The 22,490-nt window shown below is 47.6% G+C and overlaps 2 protein-coding genes across 2 annotated transcripts in view; both read left to right on the top strand.

Moving 5' to 3' along the window:
* Window positions 1–20,334, top strand: part of LOC128310636 (uncharacterized) — a 34,062-nt gene extending 13,728 nt beyond the window's left edge. Inside the window, exons 3-4 of the mRNA XM_053047326.1 lie at window positions 16,496–16,628; window positions 17,399–20,334. Of these exons, the coding sequence (XP_052903286.1) occupies window positions 16,496–16,628; window positions 17,399–18,684 (1,419 nt within the window). The 3' untranslated portion in view covers window positions 18,685–20,334. The remainder of the gene's footprint in view (window positions 1–16,495; window positions 16,629–17,398) is intronic.
* Window positions 20,335–20,811: 477 nt separating this feature from the next.
* Window positions 20,812–22,321, top strand: LOC128297398 (actin-related protein 10). Its single transcript, XM_053033029.1, has 2 exons — window positions 20,812–20,954; window positions 21,028–22,321. Exons 1-2 carry the CDS (start codon window positions 20,884–20,886, stop codon window positions 22,106–22,108), a joined length of 1,152 nt encoding a protein of 383 aa, XP_052888989.1. The 5' UTR covers window positions 20,812–20,883; the 3' UTR covers window positions 22,109–22,321.
* The last annotated feature ends 169 nt before the right edge of the window (window positions 22,322–22,490 follow it).

Here is a 22,490-nt window from a genome sequence, read left to right on the forward strand (position 1 = left end):
ACTTATGGGATGGTTCAGATCCTCCAAACCACGTGGCCCGTGCCTTTGTTTGGTCAGGTGGGTCATGTTTGTGGGAGGAATGTTTTAAGATTACATTTTACGTTTTATGTGCTTTAGCCAGATTTGTCACAGCACAACCGGTGGGGAAAACATTCCAAATGACACGCTCTCCATAAACATGTTATCAAATATAATATACATATTTATGATCTTCAAAGATGACATGCCACAACGCATAAATCTAAAAGCACGCCAAGTCATTAGTACACATTACGAACGAACCGAATGAGTCACGGCCATTCTAGCGACCAGATAAGCGACCTTTAAATGAAAACAATCAAAACATTTACATCTCTGGCAAACGGCGAAACGGCCATTTTTAGAACACCGCTTGACAACATCTTCACCCTACCGATGGACACTACAATGGTTCAATGGTTTCCACCGTAACCGATTGTTTGTGCATGGCGACATGATTTCGGTACAAAACATACCCAACAAGAATAACACTATCTTTACCCTATTTGCTCCAACGCGGACGGAAACGGAAACGCCTACTCACGGTGAGCAGCGATCCGGATGCGGGTTCGATATCCCAGATGCCGCAAGCTATCCGGTACAAGGAACACCACCCCCAAAATGTCCCACGAGAAAGTAAAAAATAGGATTCTAGCAGTAAATTCCTTAATGATTACAAACGCGGTTTTTGTAGCGCTCCAAGCGCTATTTTCTACCACCTAATAGGTGGGTGGATTTTTGTTGTTTGGAAGATATTTACCTCATGCTGTCTCAGAGGGAAAGCATTTACTGTTTATGTATTTTTTGTTTGGTTCTTTTTTTAAAAGATAGTACAGATCTTCAAGATGAAATTTTGATGAGTTTAAAACACAACCAGTTGATAGTCAATTGGACTACTGGAAGATATTGAAGATGTCATATATTGGGGCATCTGTTCTTTATTGACAATTTGATTCAATTTTTAAAAGAATTTTCCCTAATTATTCTCTTGATCAGATGCTCCAATATTCGCCATCTTCAAGATCTTCCAGGAATTGGGCTTAGGATTCCTGGAAGTTCTTGAAGATGGCGAATATTGGAGCACCTCATCGACAGAGACATTTTGATTCAATTTTTACAAGAATTTCCCGTAAATCCGAAACCAGATTACTTATCTTCAACAAGCATTGCATTGGAAGTAAACTGTTCTAGGCCCCCGAAATTAAGCTTTTCATGCTGCAATGTACGTACAGCCACAACACTCACAGATGTTGGTCGGCACTGTGTCTTTAGTTGGGATGCAACTAGCAAACAACACTTGAGCATTATCCGTACCGAAGAAAAATGCAGTCCACAGCCAACCGCCAAAAGGGCCCGTATTAACGCATTACTGCTGATACGGTCGATATAGCTGCACCAACTCGCCTATCGAGCCCATTTCGTTTATCTCGAGTGAGTCGTTGTCCCGCTGTTAGCTGAAGAGCTGCACATGTGTGCGTGCGTGCGTATGGCCATTTGGTTTTCGTGGGTCGCACGCTATCCGTAGTCATCTGGCCCAACTCCGCGCACTGCGTTCGAGGAAAATTGTTTTCCAGCGATCCCAAAAGTCCCCTGTGCGCTCAGTAAGTGAAGCCGCCCTTATAAGAACTTGGAGTCGTTTTACTTTCCACCGGGTTTTATGGGCCAACGACCGTACACTATCAGCCAATCGTATCCAGTGCAGCTGCACGTGTCATTGGGACGCGTAATAAGGTTATCTGACTAATGTGTTCACGCCGTCCAGCGCAATGACTCCCTCGCTGGCATGACGGAGGTATCTCGAGACTGGTCTTTACCGGTCCAGTGAAGACGTGTCATATCGTCACCGTAAACCCCTCCGGCGAGGATCTGCTGTGCTAACCACCCAATGTCACCCGATCGTACGTCAGTGGTGTTTTGACAAATTTCACAACGCACACGGTGCGAACATGCCGGCAGCAGGAAATGGGCCATAGCTCACGCATGGTAACCGTGGGCAAATGAAACGCCTCACAGGATTTTGTCATGCACATGTTGGGACCTTAGCGTAAGGTACGTGTGACACCTTCTCGTAGGTGAATGTATTCCCATAGACGATTGTCCCAGTGGCAGTGGCAGCTTTCTATTCCCATGCCGTGTTCTTTTTTCACAGCCAATCTAGCTAATAAAGTTGAGATTGAGGCTCTTCTTTTATATACTGCCGTCAAAACAGTCACTTTATCTAACCGGCAATTGCACCTTCGGTCGTAAATTTGCGGTAGACTCGCAAAATATCCACACAATCTGCTACACTACTGCTGCACTACACCTCTACCGCTCCTCTGTTCCGTCTGTCGTAGCGCGATAGCGAAAAAAACAGGCAAAACAAATTGAATTAACTATTAGCACGCCCGTTTGTGTGTGGCAGCGCAGGCCGGCAAATGTGAGAGGAGAGTGATAATTTTTGCGGCATTTTGCGACGTGATGTGATGGTTGGCCGTTGCGTAGCTTCTGTTCCTCGCCTTGGTAATTATCCGTCCCTGGTTGTGTGCGGCTCGGTAGATTAACCTTGCCAAATTCATCACTCAGGGACGCCCGTTCGGTGAAGGTGAGGACGAAGTTATGATTTGGTAAGACAGAAAGATCGTACGTTGATCGTTACTTATCTCGGTTGAGCGCGGCATCACCTGAGAGGAAGTACCAACACGGCGAAGTTTGAAAAAAAACAGAAGACATGGTCTCTTTCCTAGAACTTCCCTTAGAACAACATCAAAGACACATTTCTGTACCTTAAATGTGACCCATTTTTATAGTCCTTTCTCCTTTACATCGGCGTCCGATAAACCCGCAATAAACTGGAGCCTGTTTTTATTCTGACCCGACAGCAAATCCTAAATCTACAAGCCAAGCCGACATAGTCGATCCTGCATCATCCAACGATCCTGAACAAATATCCTGCTCGTTTTGTCTCTTAGTTGCATCTCAATCTGGAAGGAAACAGTTCCACCATTAACGAAAACAATCGGAGAAACAAACAGAACACAACGCTTGAACGGTCTTGCATAACACGAAGACTCATATCCTTGCGTCAAAACTAAGCCACTCTACCAACCAGATTAACGCCACATGCGTTTTCAGGCATGGGACTAGCTGTTCGTAGGTGGCAGAATTTAGACGGCACTGTCGGACTTCGCCGGTGACGCCACGCTAATGGATCGGTTGTCTCGAATCGTGCTCTCGGCAGGTAATCAGCAGGACTCTCTGCAAGACCTCCACTGTCGGTCGGAATCATAGTGAACTGGCAGGTAGAATTCCGGATCCTTTGGAATTCTTCTTCAAAGTTGATTACGGATGCTGCTATGATTCTGTGTCTGTTTTTTTTGTTGGTTGAAGATAAGCGAAGAATAACAAACAAACGTCTAGTCCAGCACGTCCGGATTCTTCCACTGGTGGAATAGAGCAGCAGACAGGTAGAACAGGATCTCCTAGGAATGTATATTGTCTAACGATTTTGCAGCCGATACAACAGAGAGGAAAAAAAACAAGCCACGCCGCGGGTGTTAAACGAATGTGTCAATAATTTTCCGGTCCATCAACCAAGCAGAGCTTGCACACTCGACGCGACGCCTCGATTGATATAGCACACTCGAGACACTCCAGCACGGTGCCACATCCGGTTCGGTTTTGGTGACAGAGCGCACGAAATTTGGCAAACCAAACGACGGTTACCGTACGAAAAACGTGCGGCAGCAAACAAAAACCATACACTCAAGTGCGCTACTTCTCGTGCGCAAACAGTGGCTTAAGCCTCTTGGCCAGCACCGCCATGCGTTGGGCCACGCGCGCAACAGGTGAGTTAAGAATTTGATCAAGTACGGCGAAGCCGTCATCCGTACGGTCGCGTGACAAAACGGTACCGAACGGATGACGGAAACGTGTACAAGCGTCTGCCGGTTTGTTTACGGTAAAGGTACGGCGGATCATCACAGCCATCGATCATCATTATTTTTGGGGAGGATGGGTTTTTCCCTCCCCTAAATCCGCTTGGACTGGACAATATTTCAACTACTCACCATTAATCAGCGCACATCCACCCGTACTGCATCGGTGGTGGTGGTAGTGGTACATACAGGGTGTTCAAAAAGTTCGAATACCAATTGGTATCTTGAAGAACGCGTGCTCCATGTTCATATACCGTGCTGATATTGTTGTCATTTTTAACGACACGTATTCGCTTTGAAATGTGCAAGGTGTTGTTGTTCTTTTCGAGGGATAGACTCCAGGTTGTTGCCTACATTTTCCGAAACCTCTACGGAGATAAGCGATCGGTGCTCCAGCAGGTCGGAATTTTTATTCGGAATTTTTATTGAACACCCTGTAAATCACGATCAAGTACTGGATCGAACTCATCGTTGGTGGAATGCTTGCGTCCGTACACGCAGCCAGACATAAAGACGGCAATGCTGATTGATGAAAGTGTTCCGGATTCTATCCGAGCGACCTCGACCGTTGACCATCGATTGACTGACGCACACCATAAAAAGAAAAACTCCCATCCCCCCTGCTAATAGGCGTAACCCTGTCTTTATAAAGGCATGCGTCACCGGAACGAGTATTGTCCACTATTTTACTACCCCATTACAAACAACACTGATTCGAATTCGCCACGCGGCGGCAATTGACCAAACAGAACGCGACGGAACGCAGCACGAAAGGATGAGTCGTGCAATTAAAATAGCGTAATACTTTGTGGATGTGATCACCACAAAACATCTGTTTCTTCTGGGGCCAATGCTACCAGTCGGTAAATATTATTGAAGACATTCCTTAACCGCCCTGCCCAAATACAGCTCTTATCTGGCGTGATTAATATCAGATGCGAAAACACTGACGAAAGTATGTCCGGAATGCAGTGAAGATCGCCAACCCAGCTTGCGGTCAGGAAACGGCGGCTCCCACGCCGTCCAAATACTTCCGGTGCGTCACGGAGCACGTGACGGTGGCACATCAAAGCCCAAGGGTGAACAGTGCCGCAAATTTCCATCCCCGCAACTCGGCACACTATCAGACCCATATGATTAGCTGATGGGACGCTGCGGCAACTGACTACCGGACCAGGGCTGGGGTCCTCATCCTGGCGGAAATGGCGCCGAACGCAAGACAAAAACAGAACAACTGCTTCATAAACATTGTTGCTATTTCTGAGCACCCGCAGTACGTTAAGCCCGTCGCCTGTCGGGTCAATGTGAGGACCTATTTTTGGCGTGTTCCAAAAATTGCTCCATTGCACCGCCAACGTGTTACGGACCCGGGTGCCACCATCAAATAAATCGAATCGTCACTATTAATAGGGCCCCTTCTTGCAGGGACCCCTGCTTCCCTGCTGGGCAAATATCAATGGAGATTTAATTTTAGCACAACCCCCCAAACATGTCCCGGTGCCGGACAAGTGGGAAGCGCGTGGGGGAAACAAAACCGGGTGCAAGATTTGTTTGTTTATGTTTTCCGTTCATAATGTTTTCGCCAACCTCAAGCGGGGCGGCATTCTGGAGGGTGGATCCAATTCAGTGGTGAGTATTTTGGATATTCTACTCATCCCTAGCCGCAACCACCGTCCATGCCAGCTGGGAGTATAATTGGCGTACGGATACGGCGGGTCTTTTGGAGCGCTGGGAGGCGATTTATGGAGTGAATCGATTGACAGACCGACTCCCGCAGCTTTTCGGTAAATCATCAAGCAAAACTCACCACCCCGCCGGGCAACCGCGGTTGGTGGTTTCCGTTCCCCCTTTTTTTTCCTTGCTGTCTTCGATAAACAGGCTAAATCTTCCGTCAAGTAGCTGCACAGTAGCAAGTAGCATCTTCCATCCGGCACGATGGTCAATGGCAACACGCATTACGCATATTTCCGACATTTTACGAGCTGCGCCATGTTTACATTGCAATCCGTTGAATCATCCGCCCGGTAAGAGGGAGGATACTATGCGTGTTTGTTCCTTTCGGTACTAAAGAGATAGAGAAGAAACATAAAAAAAAGCACAATACCATTCCTCTAAGTAGGCGAGTCACGATGACAGGCAGCAAGTTTGAACGGGTGGCTGTCATCGCGTTGAAGCTACGATTTATGAACTCCGGTTGATTCACAGTCGATACATTTAAATTCATGTTTGTTACGCAACAGTAAGCTTTTTTTCAATGATTGCTTCAGAACAGCAAAAACTGAGAACCTGAAAATCGACCATGACTTCATGCAAAAGCGGCGGACAGAGCTTCTTCCAGAGTTCCGTGCAACAAACCTAGTGATGTGCGGGTGGACTCGCACCTGCCAGATCGGAGCCATCCGTAAGCGATCCGAGTAGATTTCGGGTCGATCCGTAAGTACAAGTCGATGTAACGACTCCGGTTGGTACAAGCGACTCGGACGCGTGGGTGCAGTGAGTTCGGGTCGAACTCGGGTCGAAAGAAGTTCAGTAGGTCCAGTAGGTGCAGATTGTAACGCTCTTTGAAGGAGCTAGGAGTCTAGGAGCTCTTTGAAGCCTATTTCAGGGAATTGTTGATCCCATCGGTAATAGGGTTGTTTGGTACTGGAGCCATGAATTGGTTTAGGTTTTCATCCAAATAGACTTGCTAAAAATAGATTCTTATTTCGGTCTAGGTGGTTTAGGTGGTTTTTAGGTGGTCTAACGCACTTTTGAATTTTAAACAGTTCCCACGGGGTTCGCACCCGAATCCGGGATCGGGTCGCCCACTGAATCGTATCGACACATCACTACAAACAAACTACCGGTGCCTAGAAAAAAGCTAATTGACGACACACACTTGACTCACCGCTTACTGGTTCCGCGTACCACAACATCCTCCAGCCTTTGCCACTGCCGGTATGACACTCGATGTCACTTGACGGCCGGGTACGAAACATCGTCAGATAATTACTTATCGAAGCGCATCAAACGTCCAGCCCGAAAAATACCCGCGTCGGCAGCTCGTGCCAAACAGACGCCCGTACGCTTTCGATTTGCTTTCCGCACAATGACTTGTCAGATTTGTTCTTTCTGTTTGGGTTTTGGCAATCCACCTCCCGAGGGGAAGTACCAGCGATCCTGGAATCTCTTGCCGGAGTGCCGTCAGAGTCGCTTCCCTGCTCAACGTTCGCTGGTGATAGTGATTCGGGGCGATTGGAGGAAAAACGCAATAGAGTTCCTAGGTTTTTGGGTCTCCTGAGCAATTCCGATAAGATCTGATCATGACTAACGCACTCGGTACCTCGAGGCCCCGGTGTACATCTGGTTTCTGTTTGCAGCAAGCAACACCCTGACGTACAGTGGCTTTTCTGGATATTGTCGGGCTTCCAACGCACACGGAACAATGCCTGGCAGAATGTTCGAACCAAAAACGCTCGTAGAATACGTTTGCATGCCCTTTTCGTCCGCAAACCGGTACAGTGCGACACCAGCTTACAGAATTCCCGCCCGAGCTCTTCGATCCTCAGCTGTAGTGAAAGATCTAGCCAGAGCAGTCGAGAAGGAAGGTAAAAAGCGTAAAAACATTCGTAATTACTCGAACCGAAAGTAAACATCCTGCCCTCAGTTTTCCATAATTCATGTGTCTCACCGAAAAAAAAATATGTATGTACGCACCCAACTGCAACTGCATCAACATGGTGCGGCATCGGTCGACCAACTAAGATCCCGCCGGTCTCCAGCTGTGGCCGGGTAGGCAGGCAGATTAAGCGTACTTACAGACGGATTACCGACGCCGCCGTGTACGCCGTGCATGAGATGCATGTCCAAACCCATGTACGCTTCTGTGTCGCCGACAGCTTTTCCGACGCTGCTTGGCAACCGTGCTGCCAGCATGATGTTCATAACTTTCCCGGGATGATCCATCGATGAGTTACACAGTCGGCTGCAGCGTCGATCTTTATCGTGCACCCTAAAATAGCGACGTGTTGCGAGTCAGCTTCCCGGGCTGGACATTACGAGCAACTCCCGCCACAAACCACGCCGAGTTTCACTGCACGTCACGCTGGAAACAATTTGTCATGCCCTTGATCCCTTTTTCCAGCGTACTGTTATTGTTTTTGCCGATCTTTTCTCTCTCTGTGATCGTTTTGGGACGCTTGCCTTGTTTTGGGTGGCTAAATGTTAAACTGAAAAGAAAAGAAAAACACCGGATTTCCACCACGTTGTCCAACACACAAAAGCGTGTGAGTAAAAACAAGAGGAGATATTTTGCTAGCTTTCGCTATTTCCCTTGTCATCTTGCCTTATCTGCTCATCTTTTTACCTCCTCAAATGCTCCTTACAGGACACACGCTGGTTTTTGTGTTTTGTTAAAAAGACCTTCACGGAGGCTTTTCTTTGCTGTGCTCAAGATAATTAGGGACCGTTTATGCAATAAAACTATTCACGTACAAAAGCATACACTGAGGACAGGAAAGGTGTTTTTCTCCGTTCACACGGCTCCTCGGTCCTGCTTCGAGCGGCCACCGTCCGAAAACAAAGCGTTGATATTATTCTTGTCCCAATCAGCTTGCAAAATACAAAACACCCAAACAAAGCAAACCACACAATCTTAAAATAACTTTTTATCTTTAAAAAAAAAAAAACCAAACGCCATTTTTTCTGATTTGTTATCATAGTGTGGCGGTGGTTAGTTTTGGCACGGATCGCGATTGAGCCATCATTCCGGATGACAGTGAACAGCACCATCCATCATTCGACGCCGGTCCGGTGCCTCACGCCGCCTATCTACAGCAATCTCCAAAACCCCCAAACCGTTGCGGAAATGTTGGTGCTCTAATTAATAGGCAATTGTTATAAATCACCAACGAAACCTGAGATATGGGAAGGTATTTGCCACCAGTTTGGTGTGCAGATTGGTAGCAACGAAAAAAAAACCATACCACCAAACAATTTGCTCAGTAAATCCGGGAACACCTTTCCTGGGGAGATTTTTACCGATAGCAACGCGTCGGTTGGGAATTCCCTCTTTGCGCGCTGTTTGTAAGTCTTTCATCACCACACAGTCTACGGCAGCGTACGACGGTGACGAAATGTATTACCCTTCCCTACCTTAGCGACAAATTGAGCGTACTAATCGCAAACTAATCGGCCGCTAGGCAGCTTTTTTTTGTGGGAGGATTAAGCTAGTACCGTTTCTTAACGCTCGAAAGGGAAATCCCCAAGCGACAGAAAATCCCCAACGGGGCTACCCCAAAAAAACACACGCAAAAAACAACGTGTCGAAAAGGAAATCTGCAACAAAACCGAAAGATCAAACACAAACCAACCGACTGGTGATCCACGTTACGGATCTGAAGCGGTGCGCAAAAGGAAAGATCGAAACGCGGATCGTAGCATTTTGGAGCGTCACGTTCGTCCGCGTCGGCAGAAGTACCGCAAACCTCCAGACCCAGATTGCGGATGCAGTGTGGATGAATCGGCACAATTTTTATTTCGGCAATGCGAAAGCAGGAAAGTCGTCAACAAAAGGCCGCTAGCTCTGTTGAAAACACTTGTAAAGTAGGGAGTTTCTCGTCACGTTTGCGTTTGGAGCGGTGCCTGAGGGTATTGCGCTTGTTTAGAGACTTCAAGCAAAGCCCCTTGGAGCGGTCGGAGCTCGGTTTTGCAGCTACCTTCTGATGGAGTCATCAATTCCGATCTGCTGTACCTAATTAGCAGTCGATCCTTATCGCTACCGAGCACCGAGTGACCTGAGGCACGGGTACCCAAGCAGCCCCAGTCGGGCGGCTTCTTGTTTTATTCTTTTTCGAACCAACCCGAATTCGAAACCCGAAAATCAGTACCACAATTACGTGGATCGTGTGATAAATAGCCGATACGGAGCCGGTGGATGGTTGGTGCATTCGTACGGAAGGTGCACGACCCGGTAGGTGCTTGATTATAATCTTTACTGCTACTGTTACTGTTACTGTTAAGATACCGGGCAAAGGGAAGGCGCCAAAGAAACAATTCACCACGCAAAACCCGACCCGAAACAAACGGCTGTAAAAGTGTGCCCATGTTCACACGATAATGATTTACGGTTTTATGTTTGGCCCCAAGCAGTACACGCAAGGTGTACTTGATATGTTGGGAATATTTTCCACTTCGAATGGAATCACGCACTAAGGCAAAAGGTTCGTTAATAAGGAAGATTTACATTCTTACGTAAAGAGACTGAGTCGGTTATTTGTACCAAAAAAAAATGTACGTGCCTCCAAAACTTTTCGACTCACCCACCGAAAGAACAATGTAACGAATGGCTCTCAATCGAGCTGCTTTAATTCAGCGCATTCTGTTGCCCATCGCCAAAAAAGGACCTCAGTACATCATTAAAGTCACAAAATAAGCACCACATTGCTGTGCGGACTCTGCCGCCATCTTACGTTCCACAGCCTCGATGTGCGGTGCAGTTGAATGATCGATCCGACTGGAGATGACTGTTGGATAACTTATATCGTGCAGTACGTCCAGCAGTCGTTCCTCGCACTCGTGCGGCCAGCAACTCCCTTTCCGATCCTGCAGTTACGTGGCTACACGCTCATTGCCACCGTACCGCTAATTACTATTTATCGTTGTTGACTGTGGTCGGCCGGCAGCGATTATTCTGCATCTGTCATCGTACCTTCCCGGGCGGAGGCACCGATCGCGGCCGGAGTAATTTATGCAGCACACACCATCTCACCATCCAGTGCCTCACTAAATGAACCTCGGTTATTCGCACTGTGCAAACACGGGCCCACCGCACCGGACAACTTCGTTCGGTTCTGCTGCGGCAGGTGACAGATGAAGATGAGCTTTCTTTTCTTGTCCCGCTGGCGAGGCGTGCATACGTGTGCAAACAGCGCTACTCAAGCCGAACTTACACCGGCTTAGGAGGTTTGCAAATTGCGATGCGTGCTCATGCGTGCCCGGTTTGGTCGGTGAAGTAAGCCGATTAGCAAATCCGGTGGTCCAGGTTGAGGAGTCGATGGGAACCGACGCGGTTGCGTGTGGTCCTGAAGCCCAAGCAACAAGCCCAAGCAAATACCGGATGGTGTCATACCGTGCAATGATGATGACATCCAGTGTAGTGCTTTGCCGATGGCGTTGGGTATTGGAGAAGCCAGTCCAGGGAACCGAAGTCGTACGTGGCGTAAACATGTTTCTACACGGAGCCTCATACAATCTGCTTGATCGTTTGAGTTGACAAGGCAGGTGACAGGCTTAAAGTCACCTGTAACTCAACATTAAGATCTCTCCAAGCCTTTCCAAAGACCCGCGATGATGAAGAGATATTTCTTAGACGAGTTTTGCGAAGTTATTTCTGAAAACTTTTTTCCTATACGGAGCCTCATTTAGCATGCTTGTTTTTTGGTATTAGAAAGAGCTTAAAGTCACCTGTAACTGAACTTTGGATCGCTCCAAGCGTTTCGAAAAGCCTTGATGATGGAGAGACATTTTTTGGACGAGTTTTGCAAAACACTGTCCGAAGATAAACGTTCTACTAGTATTCTAATCGAACTGCTATAACAGCCAACTTTATCAAGGAACAAACTGAACTATGACCCGACATGGAGAATTAGGCTACCAAATGAAGTTAATCCGGTAATGATCCGTTGCGTATCGGTGCTCTGCTGCACATAGAAACAAGAGTCGTCTTCCCAAAAGAAAACCCCGCACACCGTATCGTGTGGCCGAAATTGATCACATTCGCATAAAATTAGCATCCCATTTGATCGGTGCGTTGCCCGTTGCCTTTGGCATTAGCTTTTTTTATGGCCTTCCAAGTCATTCAGGTGGTGTGGAATTCTTAAACGAATCGGTGCGCGAAAGTTTTGTTCGAAAATTCGCCCAACAGACGACACCAATCGAAATCTTCTCCGAGCTAATGCAACGGCTTGTACGAAGCTTGCTTTGCTAGATGATGAACCGATGACGGGAGCTTGAAATACGACCCTTCTCGAGGGCATCAATGTTTTGTTTGGTACACAGTAACACACACACACACAAATGCTCCGCTCATAATTGTCCCGAGCACGCTCGTGATGGTCGTCAAGAAATGGACACGCTTGTGGCGTCTATTGCGCCGCCCTGCATCGCATACGGTGGGAGTGCAACCCTCGTCCCACCACGGCCCGTGACAATGCGGATGGTTTTGCTTATGCTACCACCCCGAAGGGCTCAAAAGCGTCAAGAGTCCCCCACCCCTTCCCCATTCTTCCCATCGATGGATAGTCAAGTTTAAGTACACACCACCACACAGCATCATAAGTGCACGTAACTCTGGCTTTTCGTATGAAATCACACCACCGTAATAGAGCCAGCGTTAACTGCAGTGCCCCGGACGTAGGGTCCCGAAGTGCGTTGGCTATAAAAAATCAATCTCTTAAATCAAAACGAGCTGGAGAGAGAAAAAAAAACCACAAACGTCAACTAAATCATCTCGGGCGGGTTTGCGGACACCGACATCCAACCATTTTAACCACGCAGCCTAAGTAAACACGCACGCGTCATCTATCGGGGGACACCCTGTACACCGAGGACCCTCTTTCCCGATGCGCACGGCGCATTAAAATCGGATCGAGTGCTCGGAACACCCTCCGCCCAAGGGTACGGGCTTTAAATGGGTTTATAATCAGTAGCACCACCACGAACGTGGTTAAAAAAAACCCTCCGTCAATAAACGACCCATTACCGAAGGCATATGGCACACACCCCGTGACCTCGCTAACCCGAAAAAGGGTATCCTTCAGGGGGTTTCCAGTTTTTTCGATCCCACTCCCGATCATGACCGTAAAATTGTCGGATTACCGTCATCGCACGAGCACCGAGGGAAGATGCACCCAGGTCCTGGGTTGCTGGCCAAACACCGACGTGCTAGACAAACAATCCCTTGGATTACTCCGGTTCCGAGTTTGTCCGGGACTCACGGGGGGTTGACTTCTAGATCCCAAGCTCCTGAAGGCAACCTGAGACAGATGAGTTACTGAGCTTGCTTTCTTTTGTTTTCCTCTGTCCATAAATTCATGTACCGGATCCAGAGACCACAGATAATCGTTAATTCTAATGGGCGTAATACATTTTTCCCGGTTGAGGATGGGTGCTTTATGATTATTAGACCACCGGTAGCTTAATCGGATTCGGGAGCTCCTAAACATGTCAACGACCTTCTGTGGAAATGGAAAGAGGTAAAACTTCAATCCAATTTCCGACACGTGTAAACACTCTAGTCAATAAAAAACCAACCAACCGGAAAGATAGGAAGGAAGAGAGATAAAATCATACTCCGAACGCATCTTTCCGTCCCACAAGCAGATGGCTTAAATAAACTTCCGATAATCGACTGTAGAAACCTTACGGCAATGAAGTGATCCAACGTTAAGCAGCTTTAGGGTGGTTGGAACTGCCTCCGGACAGTTCACCCGAACGCTTGGAACCCATTCACACTCGAATCGGCCGACTTTTTATCGTTTTGGAAGAAGTTGGAGTTGACAGTTGATTCACACGCCGCATTGCCTAACCGACGCGTCTCTCTAATGGCTGCTCGTCTATTGCTTCCAAAACCTTTACAGTTCCAAGCAATATTTACTGTTAAGGGCGCTCGCCCGTATACCTTATTAGCATCATTATGTGTTTGTTTGGTACCTTCCACTGCCTGTGCGATGGGCGCATAACCTTGCCAGTTGGTTGAAGACGCGAATGGTACAATTTAAATCAGGATGTATGCTGAAGGTTTCGTTCCGGTTGAACGTCAAACCTCGTAGCGTCGTCGTGTACGCTCACCACTTCCAGACTATCCACGCCAGACGGTCAGTGAACGCCCTCGAAAATGCAACAGTCCCTGACACCCTGTGTGCTCTCCCTGCCAGGAGCAAAACACCTCCATTCCAGTGCCCCGGGCTCTGTCAATGGGCTTTTCAGGTCATTCAGAAAAGCGGCAACACTGGCTTTATCCTTTATCGTGCTATAGAAAAGCCATCCTTTCTTGAATGTTCCAATTCCCCAACGGGGTGACTTTTCAGACCGGAGTGTACACACAAAACACACATCATTACAGCAAAGGGCAGCGAAATCTTCAATCTCCAAACCCCATCACCAGTGCCCCGTGGCCGGCGAGACGCTTTTAGTGTAAAGTGTTGTGCGTTCAATAGACACAATAGGTCACATTACGCGAACCGGTGTCATTTATCGTGCGGGCAGCATGGGACTCTCGGCAAGCCCCGCAAATCGCGCGGTGTGCAGCTTCAGCCCGTGTCAAGTGTGCTGTCAAAATATTTGCACTCAACACTGTGGCAGCTGCGTGCGAACCTTACGCTTGCACACCGGACGATTCCATCAAATTTGGCCCTTTAATGGCCCCCGGGGGAGGGGGGTGAAAGGGTGAACCTCATAATAACCGAGGAGCTCTTGAATCTTTGCGCAAGAAAATGTACGTTGACTCTTGGAGAGGTGCGTTACACTTGTTTACTTGCCCTCCACGGCGAGGCCCCTACCCAGGCGAGGTCAACCGGACAAAGTGTCCCGACGACACCTGAAAACAACAAGTTCCAGCACCCAGCAAAAGTAGTAGTAGAAGTAGTAGCAGACCACCCGTGTAGCTCATCACCTGCACACGATCGTTATCTGCCGATCATCTTCGATCACCGAACAGAAACAAAAAGATAGAGAAACGGGCAGTGGTAATCTGCTTACAGCAATCATTTCCAACCAACATATGGTTCGATTTCGAATCCGTGACCTATGGTGGAACCCGTACCACCCCATTTACTACCGATTTTCACTGTCTGCACGCGCGCTCGCTAATTGACATTGCAAATTCCTGAAATTGTTTCGTTCCTTCACATCGTCAACAGTGGCCGATTAGCGTCATGATGGGTGGTTGCCCGTGGAATCTTAACCATCCCCCCCGGTCGCTCCGTCCCGTTCGCCCTTCGGGACGGGGCAGTTGATTGTGGAATGTATTTGGCGTGTGAACTGAATGGAGTACAGCAGACAACCCCACCGTTCCCGCATTTGCGCATGATCGTTTGTAGTAAACAATATTCGGACGTAAGCATCTGGGAGATGTGTGGGACGTACACACACGAATGTTCATGGTCTTTCCCAAATGTTGCACCTTGAGATTTAATTTCTTATGCTGACAAGTAAATAAACTACGGGGTATTGGGTTGTTGACGCCTCCAAGTAGGCAATTTCCCCCAAGTGTTGGGTATTTGGTGCGATACAAAAGATCGGCACTCGGAGGACATGCAAGTATCCTAGTACACACCTGTGAAGGGAAATATGCTGTTTGATCATTGTAAGCCTCGTCTATTTTATAGCGTAACGACCAAAACGTTTTAAGCTATTTTTTAATTGATAGTCTCTTTACTTTATATATTTATTAATCATGTGTTAACTACGGTAGAATTGTTTAAAGCCAACAAATTGTGTGATAAAGATGAAGCGTTCCAGTCAAAATAACTGATTCGGTAGTTTCAATGTTCGATTTCTCATGTTGGTAGAGGGTGTTTGAAAAATAAATTTCTCATTAAGCTTAAATGTCAATATTTTGCATACATCCAGGCGCTGCAAACGCAAAACACTTCAGCAAAGCATTAATAAAGCTTTGTACTAATAATTCTCGTCAAACAACAAGCCTCGAGGTGCGCAAGGTTCGAGTGGAGAACAAACTTATCCATTAATTCACACAGAGCGCAACATGGCACCGGAATGATTTAAGACACTATTAAGCATTATGATTATGACATACTCCATAATCCATAATGAGTTCAAAAGTTTCTTTCGCTTTAAAAAAAATCGCTTCTCTTCAACGTGGCTACACCGTGTGGTGTCAACTGGGAGAGGATATTGCGACACTCGCGTCACACACCCTACCACGACACGGATGTGGAGGATGTGGTGGAAGCCAAGAACCCGATCGACATTAATTGGCACATAAATTTGGCACCTGTTTGACGCAGTTTTTTTCTCAGCTCGGTAACAACTTTTGGGCGAATCTTTGCACACCTCCCGATGGCCAGGCAATGTTGTGAAACGCGCGGTGGTGCGTGTCAAAGCTTGCTCCGTCTTAGTGCACCGGCAATCTAAGCACCGCCAAACCGGTCCACGGAAAACGGTTCGTGGCCGATGTTTACCGGCCGGCACAGCGGCGAATGTTCTTCTGCTGCCCAACTTTCAACCGGTCGACTTGTTTCATTATGCATGATAATGTTTCGCCCTGGAACGAGACGTGGAACCGAATGCCTCCACGTCCGCCGGACGCTCCGCCAAAAACACGGAATCGAAGATTAAAAAAAACACACATCGAAGACAGCTCTGGATTATGGCTCTGTTTTGCGCCAACCATTTGGTTGCGCGGGACGGTTTTCCCATCATAACCCGTTCACTTTCGTGCTGCAAACGACCCGCGTGTGTGGCTTTCGTTTCTTTCTCCGTGCCTTTGATTGTTTTGTTAAGATTCCTACACTATCGCTTCATTCTACCTTCTACCTCGAACGTTTCTCCATTCCCAGATGAACATCAGCCCGCAGGAGTACGAAACCAAGTATGCCGAATATTTGGACCGTGTCAATCGTCGCCGTTCCCTAGCCCGAAACACGGACGACTGGCACGAGGAGCGCCATCTCTTCAGCTTTCCAGGCACAGGTGAGTTAAAGATGAGGATGGGGTGGGAGTTGTACGGCTAAAAAACGCAAAAAATGGTGACAGCTTTATGGGCGTAAAATTCGAAATTATAAAGGTCGCACAATTTCACCGACCGCTTCCTGTTGTTTTGCCCTTGCCGCCCTTTCGCCAATGATGCGTCCAGGGTCAAGGCCGTAAGAAGGTACGCTCCAAAAATTCAACCCGAACCTAAACCTGATAAAGCGAAAATCGGTCCCAAGCGACCCATTGACCAGGGATGACGTAAAGTGAAACATTAATGGTACATAAATTGCAGAATTTGTGTCCCGGTGACTCCGTGAGCACCGTGAGTTGGGCTCGGTATTTGCTGGCTGAAAGAGAATTAGCATAGACCCGGCAGCCACATTGATTACGACTCCCACCATTCTTGTGTAAGCATTAAGCTTTAAGCTCGGAAGGTTCGATAAGTGGTGGTGAGAAGTTTGGTGGGGTACCTAGACTTAGACGAAGCGCCAAATTCTAAGGTGCCATCATTAAATTATGAACCGATTAAAACTCGATTCTACATTTGAATAATCCGAAAATGGTAAAGGACACCAGATGAGACGGTGCTTATCGAAATGGCTTTTAACTCGCTCTCTTCATTAGAGGGTGGATTGGTTGGGGCTCCCAAAAAACAAACGCGTAAATAAACCAATAAGCAGTTGGTTGATTGCCGCGACCTATATCCAGTGCCATTGCTGATGTTCATTATGTCTTCTTTTTTCTCCCCCCCCGCTTTCCACATCTAGATCATGCGCTAAACCATCGTAAACTGCGCCGCAAGCGATCCCTGAACAACGACTTCGATCTCGTCTACATCCGGTTCGATATACCGACGAGAAACGCTAGCACGGGTGAGATGACGGGCTTCCAGTCGCCCTCACTCTACCACGATCCGACCTCCCCGGGGTCGAACGGTGAGGATGAGAGCGGTGACTCTACCGTCGTCGATAACCCTACGAACGCGCTCGACCAGTCGCTGCATTATGCGGGACGGGGGCATCGGCAGTCCCTGTCCGAGCTGCCGCCCATCTCGCCCGAAAACATCGAAGAGTCGTCGTTGAACATCATGCTAACCAGAAGACAAAACAGCGCACGCAGCACAAACGCGCACAGTAAACAACAACATCACACTCAGCAGCAGCAACAGCAGCAGCAGCAGCAGCAGCCGCCGCAGCAACAGGCGCATCAGGTTCAACAGCCGGCTCAACAGTCCCCCGCGCAGCTCCACCAACATCAGCTGCAGGCTCATGGCCATCGGCGAAAGGGCCGGGTACGATTCAAGCAGCATCAGCAGCAGCACCACCACCAGCAGCAGCATCCTCATCCACATCAGTCTGGTCGCACGGTGACGATACACGTGTACCAGCTGGTGGAACCGTACGAGCGCCACTTCCTGACCTCCAAGACGGTAGCCGTGCAGGAAATTCCGCCGAACGAGAGTCGTTGGTATCAACTGCCGCTGGAGGAAGCCGTCCGCACCTGGCTGGATGGATCGCGCAGGAACCTTGGGCTGGAGCTGTACTGCGAGGGTTGCCACGCACACGGCGTCCACATCGTCCACGACTCGTCGCCCTACTTTCGCACCTACGATGAAACGCCCGTCCTGAACGTGGTCGGCCGGTTGGTACAGCGGGAGAAGCGCTCCAAGCTGCAGCGCTACCGGCCCCAGATGCGGGACTACCTATCGCCACCGAAAACGACCGCCTGCACGGCGGGTAACAAGCGTTGCTGTCGGCATCCACTGCTGGTAGACTTCCGCGATATCGAGGGGTTCGACTTTATCATCCAGCCGAAGATCTTCGATGCGGGGTTCTGCCGTGGTCGCTGCCCGACCAAGTTTAATCCGGCGACGCATCACGCACTGTTGCAGAGTTTGCTGCACGAGCACATCAAGTACGACGTGCCGAAGCCGTGCTGTGCACCGTCCAGTCTCGACCACATCGATGTCCTGCACGCCGATCCGAAGAATCCGCAGCGGCTCAAGGTATCGACCTGGCACAATATGCGCGTACTCGAGTGTGCCTGCTCGTGATGGGATGGTACCGCGCGCGTACGGAAGGCATTTATCTCCAATGTAAACGAAAGTATTATCCCACTGCCGTGACCACGTTCAGGTGTGCGGCGGTGGCACCGGAATATATCCCCAAGGCGCTGGACAATGTGCTCCAACTGTGGCAGCTACTAATATGACTACTACCACCACTACTAGGGCGACGAGGGTTCGAACAGTGGACCTCTATTGTGTACGTGTTTTATTTGTAAATTTCCATCACCATCACTCTACTGCTGCTGATGTACGTGCTCCAGATCCTTTGCGACAAACTGAAGAAGATTTAAAACGGGTTCCATACTGTATGACACTAGCACAGAACTAGAACGAGAGGAGGGGAGAGCGAGAATGATAGATATATATATATTTAGATGTAGGTGTATTCGTTATAGAAAAGTGCAAACGCACAAATTTAGGCGCAACAGTGCAGAGTAGTTGGTTATGGCGACAGTAGTCGTAGTAGTAGTAGAAGTAGTAGTAACAACCCAACCAACAGAAGAGCCATCTTGACAGAGGGAGGAGTGCACAGGGTGTTTTAATTTTTATTTATTTATTTATTCGTGCGCGGGATGCATCCAAGCAATGCGACGACGTACAAAATAATTCACTCGCTACGGTACTCCAGTGTTTGTAAATATATCAATGTATGTATGTATGTATGGTGTACAATGTTGGTCGACTTTGCATTCGATCACTTCATTTCATTTAGTTGCTTTCTTTGTGTTTCATATTCCGTTCGCTCTCTCGCTTTTATCTCTTTTATTTCTTCCCGCCCATTATTGATGGTTGCATTTGTTTTACCTAAATTTATTCCGCTCGATCATGAGATTAACTTACATCCTTGAGGAGCTTTTTTACCTTTTTAAACTTAAGCTATTCGTCAAAATTTGAAAACCTCGCCAACAGGGCAGGCTAAAGTTTAGAGGAGATCGTGTTGCACTAATCCTACAGCAGCAAATAGCTAGCAGATGCTAACCCCACACTTACCAAAGGTAGTAATGTGCTGTTCAGGGAATTTTGTCTGATGGCCGCAAACCGTAATTCCGTTATCACCGGTGCGTTCACGGCACGGTGCACATTTAAACACTGCAGCCGGCAACACAAGCCGGTTAGGTTTTTTAAAAGCTTTAAGATACGTATTAGTTTCCGCGCGCGAACACAGAAACCACGCACACACTGTACATACGAAGGATGTTTCGAAGCATCGTACACTAACTAAGAGACTCGTTCCTACCCTGCAGAAGCGTTCTACCGATAGTGTCCTATTTATTGAATCTTCATATACCTTTAATAATGCACACCGGTACCATTTCATCATATACCTGTTGCATGGAGACTACCTACAGCTCCAACCTACAAAGTAACGCTCAGTATCTACTGAAAACATTAAAACAAATACAAACAAATAAAACGAAAACAAAACGAACGACCGTAATACCGACCGGGGGTAGCTTCTATGTGGAGAAAAACTGCGATACGACTTAATGGTTGATGTTTCTGTTCCCGCCATGATGCGAATGCGAAACATAACTAAGAACGAAAATGCTAATAGAGCAGCGAGTTATCTTGCTCCTACCGTTGTCAGCTATCCTGCAAATTGAATGTCTAACGGCTTTGAAGACGTTACTTGAATGGCATAATTGGCGAAACAAATTTATTAAATAAACGTACAAAAAGCTACTGCAGCGATCGTGTGTATTGAAGATTTTGAATTATTGTATCCGAAATGTGACTCAGATTGGACATACTACTCAAGAATGCAAGGCGACTCCATCAAGCGTAAACATTTGAATGTAATTTCACTGCATTTTAAAACGAATCAAATCATGCAAACTCAAACTTTTATAGTTTTATTTTCGAATGTAACGTTTCAAAGATATACAATTAATTTAAATCACTCTTACAATAAGAAAACAAATGTTTCCAACAGTCGAACCACGTGGTTTATTTCAATATTTCAAATGTCGGAACAGGGTGAGTATTTTCACCGGGCTGCTTGATTGACATGACGGCTGTCGTTCGGGATTTTTCCGAACTTTGATAGCTGACTGGCCGTGGACCGGGTTGATGACAACATAGGTAAATAAAAAACAACTCCCCCGAAAAAATCATTATTGTAGGGCGTCAAGTTTTCACTTCCTTACGGCATATTGTAGTAAGTTGATGCATTAAAAGATTAAAATGCCACTGTACGAAACAATGCTACAAGAAAAACCGGCCATTGTGCTGGAAATCGGTACAGCATTGACCAAGTAAGTATGAACGCCAGTGAAGACACCTCCTGTCCGAAACGGTTATCAAACGTTGCTTCCAAATTTTCCACAGATTGGGCTTTGCCGGTGAACCGTATCCACGCAGTATCATTCCATCGGAGGTGCTGGACCATGAGGCAAAAAATGCCGGGCTTACGACCCCGAACCGGAAACTGTTCAACTACAGCAACGAGGTGGAGCTGTACGATTGGTTGGTCGAGTTTCTGAAGACGATATTCTTCAAGTACGTTCTCGTCAGCCCGAAGGATCGCAAAGTTGTGATAGTGGAATCGGTTCTCTGTCCGACGATCATTAAGGAAAAGTTAGCCCGTGCTCTGTTCTGCCACTTTGACGTGTCATCTGTGTTCTTCGTACCGACGCACCTTGTCGTACTGGCAACGTTGGCGGTGGAAACGGCACTCGTGGTAGATATCGGATACAAGGAAGCGATCGTGGTGCCGGTGTTCTGCGGCGTACAAGCCCTGTACGCGTGGGAAGCACAACCACTCGCAGCCGAAAGCGTACACAACGAAATTCGACGCCAGCTGATGGAAAACGGTGTGGACGAAAAGCTGCTAACCGAAGCGACCGTAGAGGACATCAAGATACGAACCTGCTTCGTAACGACCGCGGAAAGGGCGGCAAAGTATCGGGAGGATGGTGGAACAGCGCTTCAGCCCTGTCCGGATGTAGATTACCCAGCGAAAGGTGAAGCAGTGATCAAAATTTCCGGTCGGTTGCGAGAAACCGCCTACGAAGTTATGTTCCCGGAGGACAACGATCGGCTCGGACTGCCGTACATCATCCTGAACGCGATTCTCAAGTGTCCGCGCGACACACGCATACCGCTAGCGAACAATCTCATCCTGATCGGTGGTTCTACGATGGTGCAGGGTTTGACCGCACGATTAAAGTCGGAACTGCTGGCCCTGTTGCAGTCCGATCTCTACCAGGATCGGTTGTTTATACAAACGTTTAAATTCCACAAAGCACCAGCAGAGCCCAACTTTACTGCTTGGCTGGGTGGATCGATTTATGGCGCCACCGATCTTGTGCTCTCCAAATCGATCAGTCGGGAGGCATACAGCAAGAATCAATCCATTCCCGACTTTACCAACTATGAGGAAGCGCGCGGTGCTCCGATGCGTGGCTGACGGCAGAAGGGCAAGGGGGCACGCGGAACGACACATGAACGGGGCACATAGTTATTAAGTGAGAAATATTTATATTTAATCTAATAAAACCGCTAATTGAATGTAATTCATCATAATAAAAAGAAACTTAAGCGCATTTTGCATTGTGCACAATATTTGTTAGAGATTACACTTGGCTACAGTGCATTTAATAGCAAAGTGTTGTTTCTTGCCAATAAACAATAGCACAGAAACGGTGCAAATATTCAGACCATATCATTCCAATTTACATGTTTGTAATGTGTTTTTCACGGTTTCAATGAAACCGCCTCCGAAACCGAAATTCCATAATCCTGTTGCTACTGAAAGCCGGCGCCGGGGATGGAGCAGTACAGGGCCACTT

This window comes from Anopheles moucheti, chromosome 2 (genome assembly GCF_943734755.1).
Source record: "Anopheles moucheti chromosome 2, idAnoMoucSN_F20_07, whole genome shotgun sequence".
Taxonomy (NCBI): Eukaryota; Metazoa; Arthropoda; class Insecta; order Diptera; family Culicidae; genus Anopheles; species Anopheles moucheti.

What these genes read in the sequence shown, in the direction of transcription:
- LOC128297398 (XM_053033029.1), top strand. Translation starts at nt 20,884, where the DNA reads ATGCCACTGTACGAAACAATGCTACAAGAAAAACCGGCCATTGTGCTG. An exon ending in ATCGGTACAGCATTGACCAA is followed by an intron (nt 20,955 to 21,027) that starts GTAAGTATGAAC and finishes AATTTTCCACAG; the next exon opens with ATTGGGCTTTGCCGGTGAAC.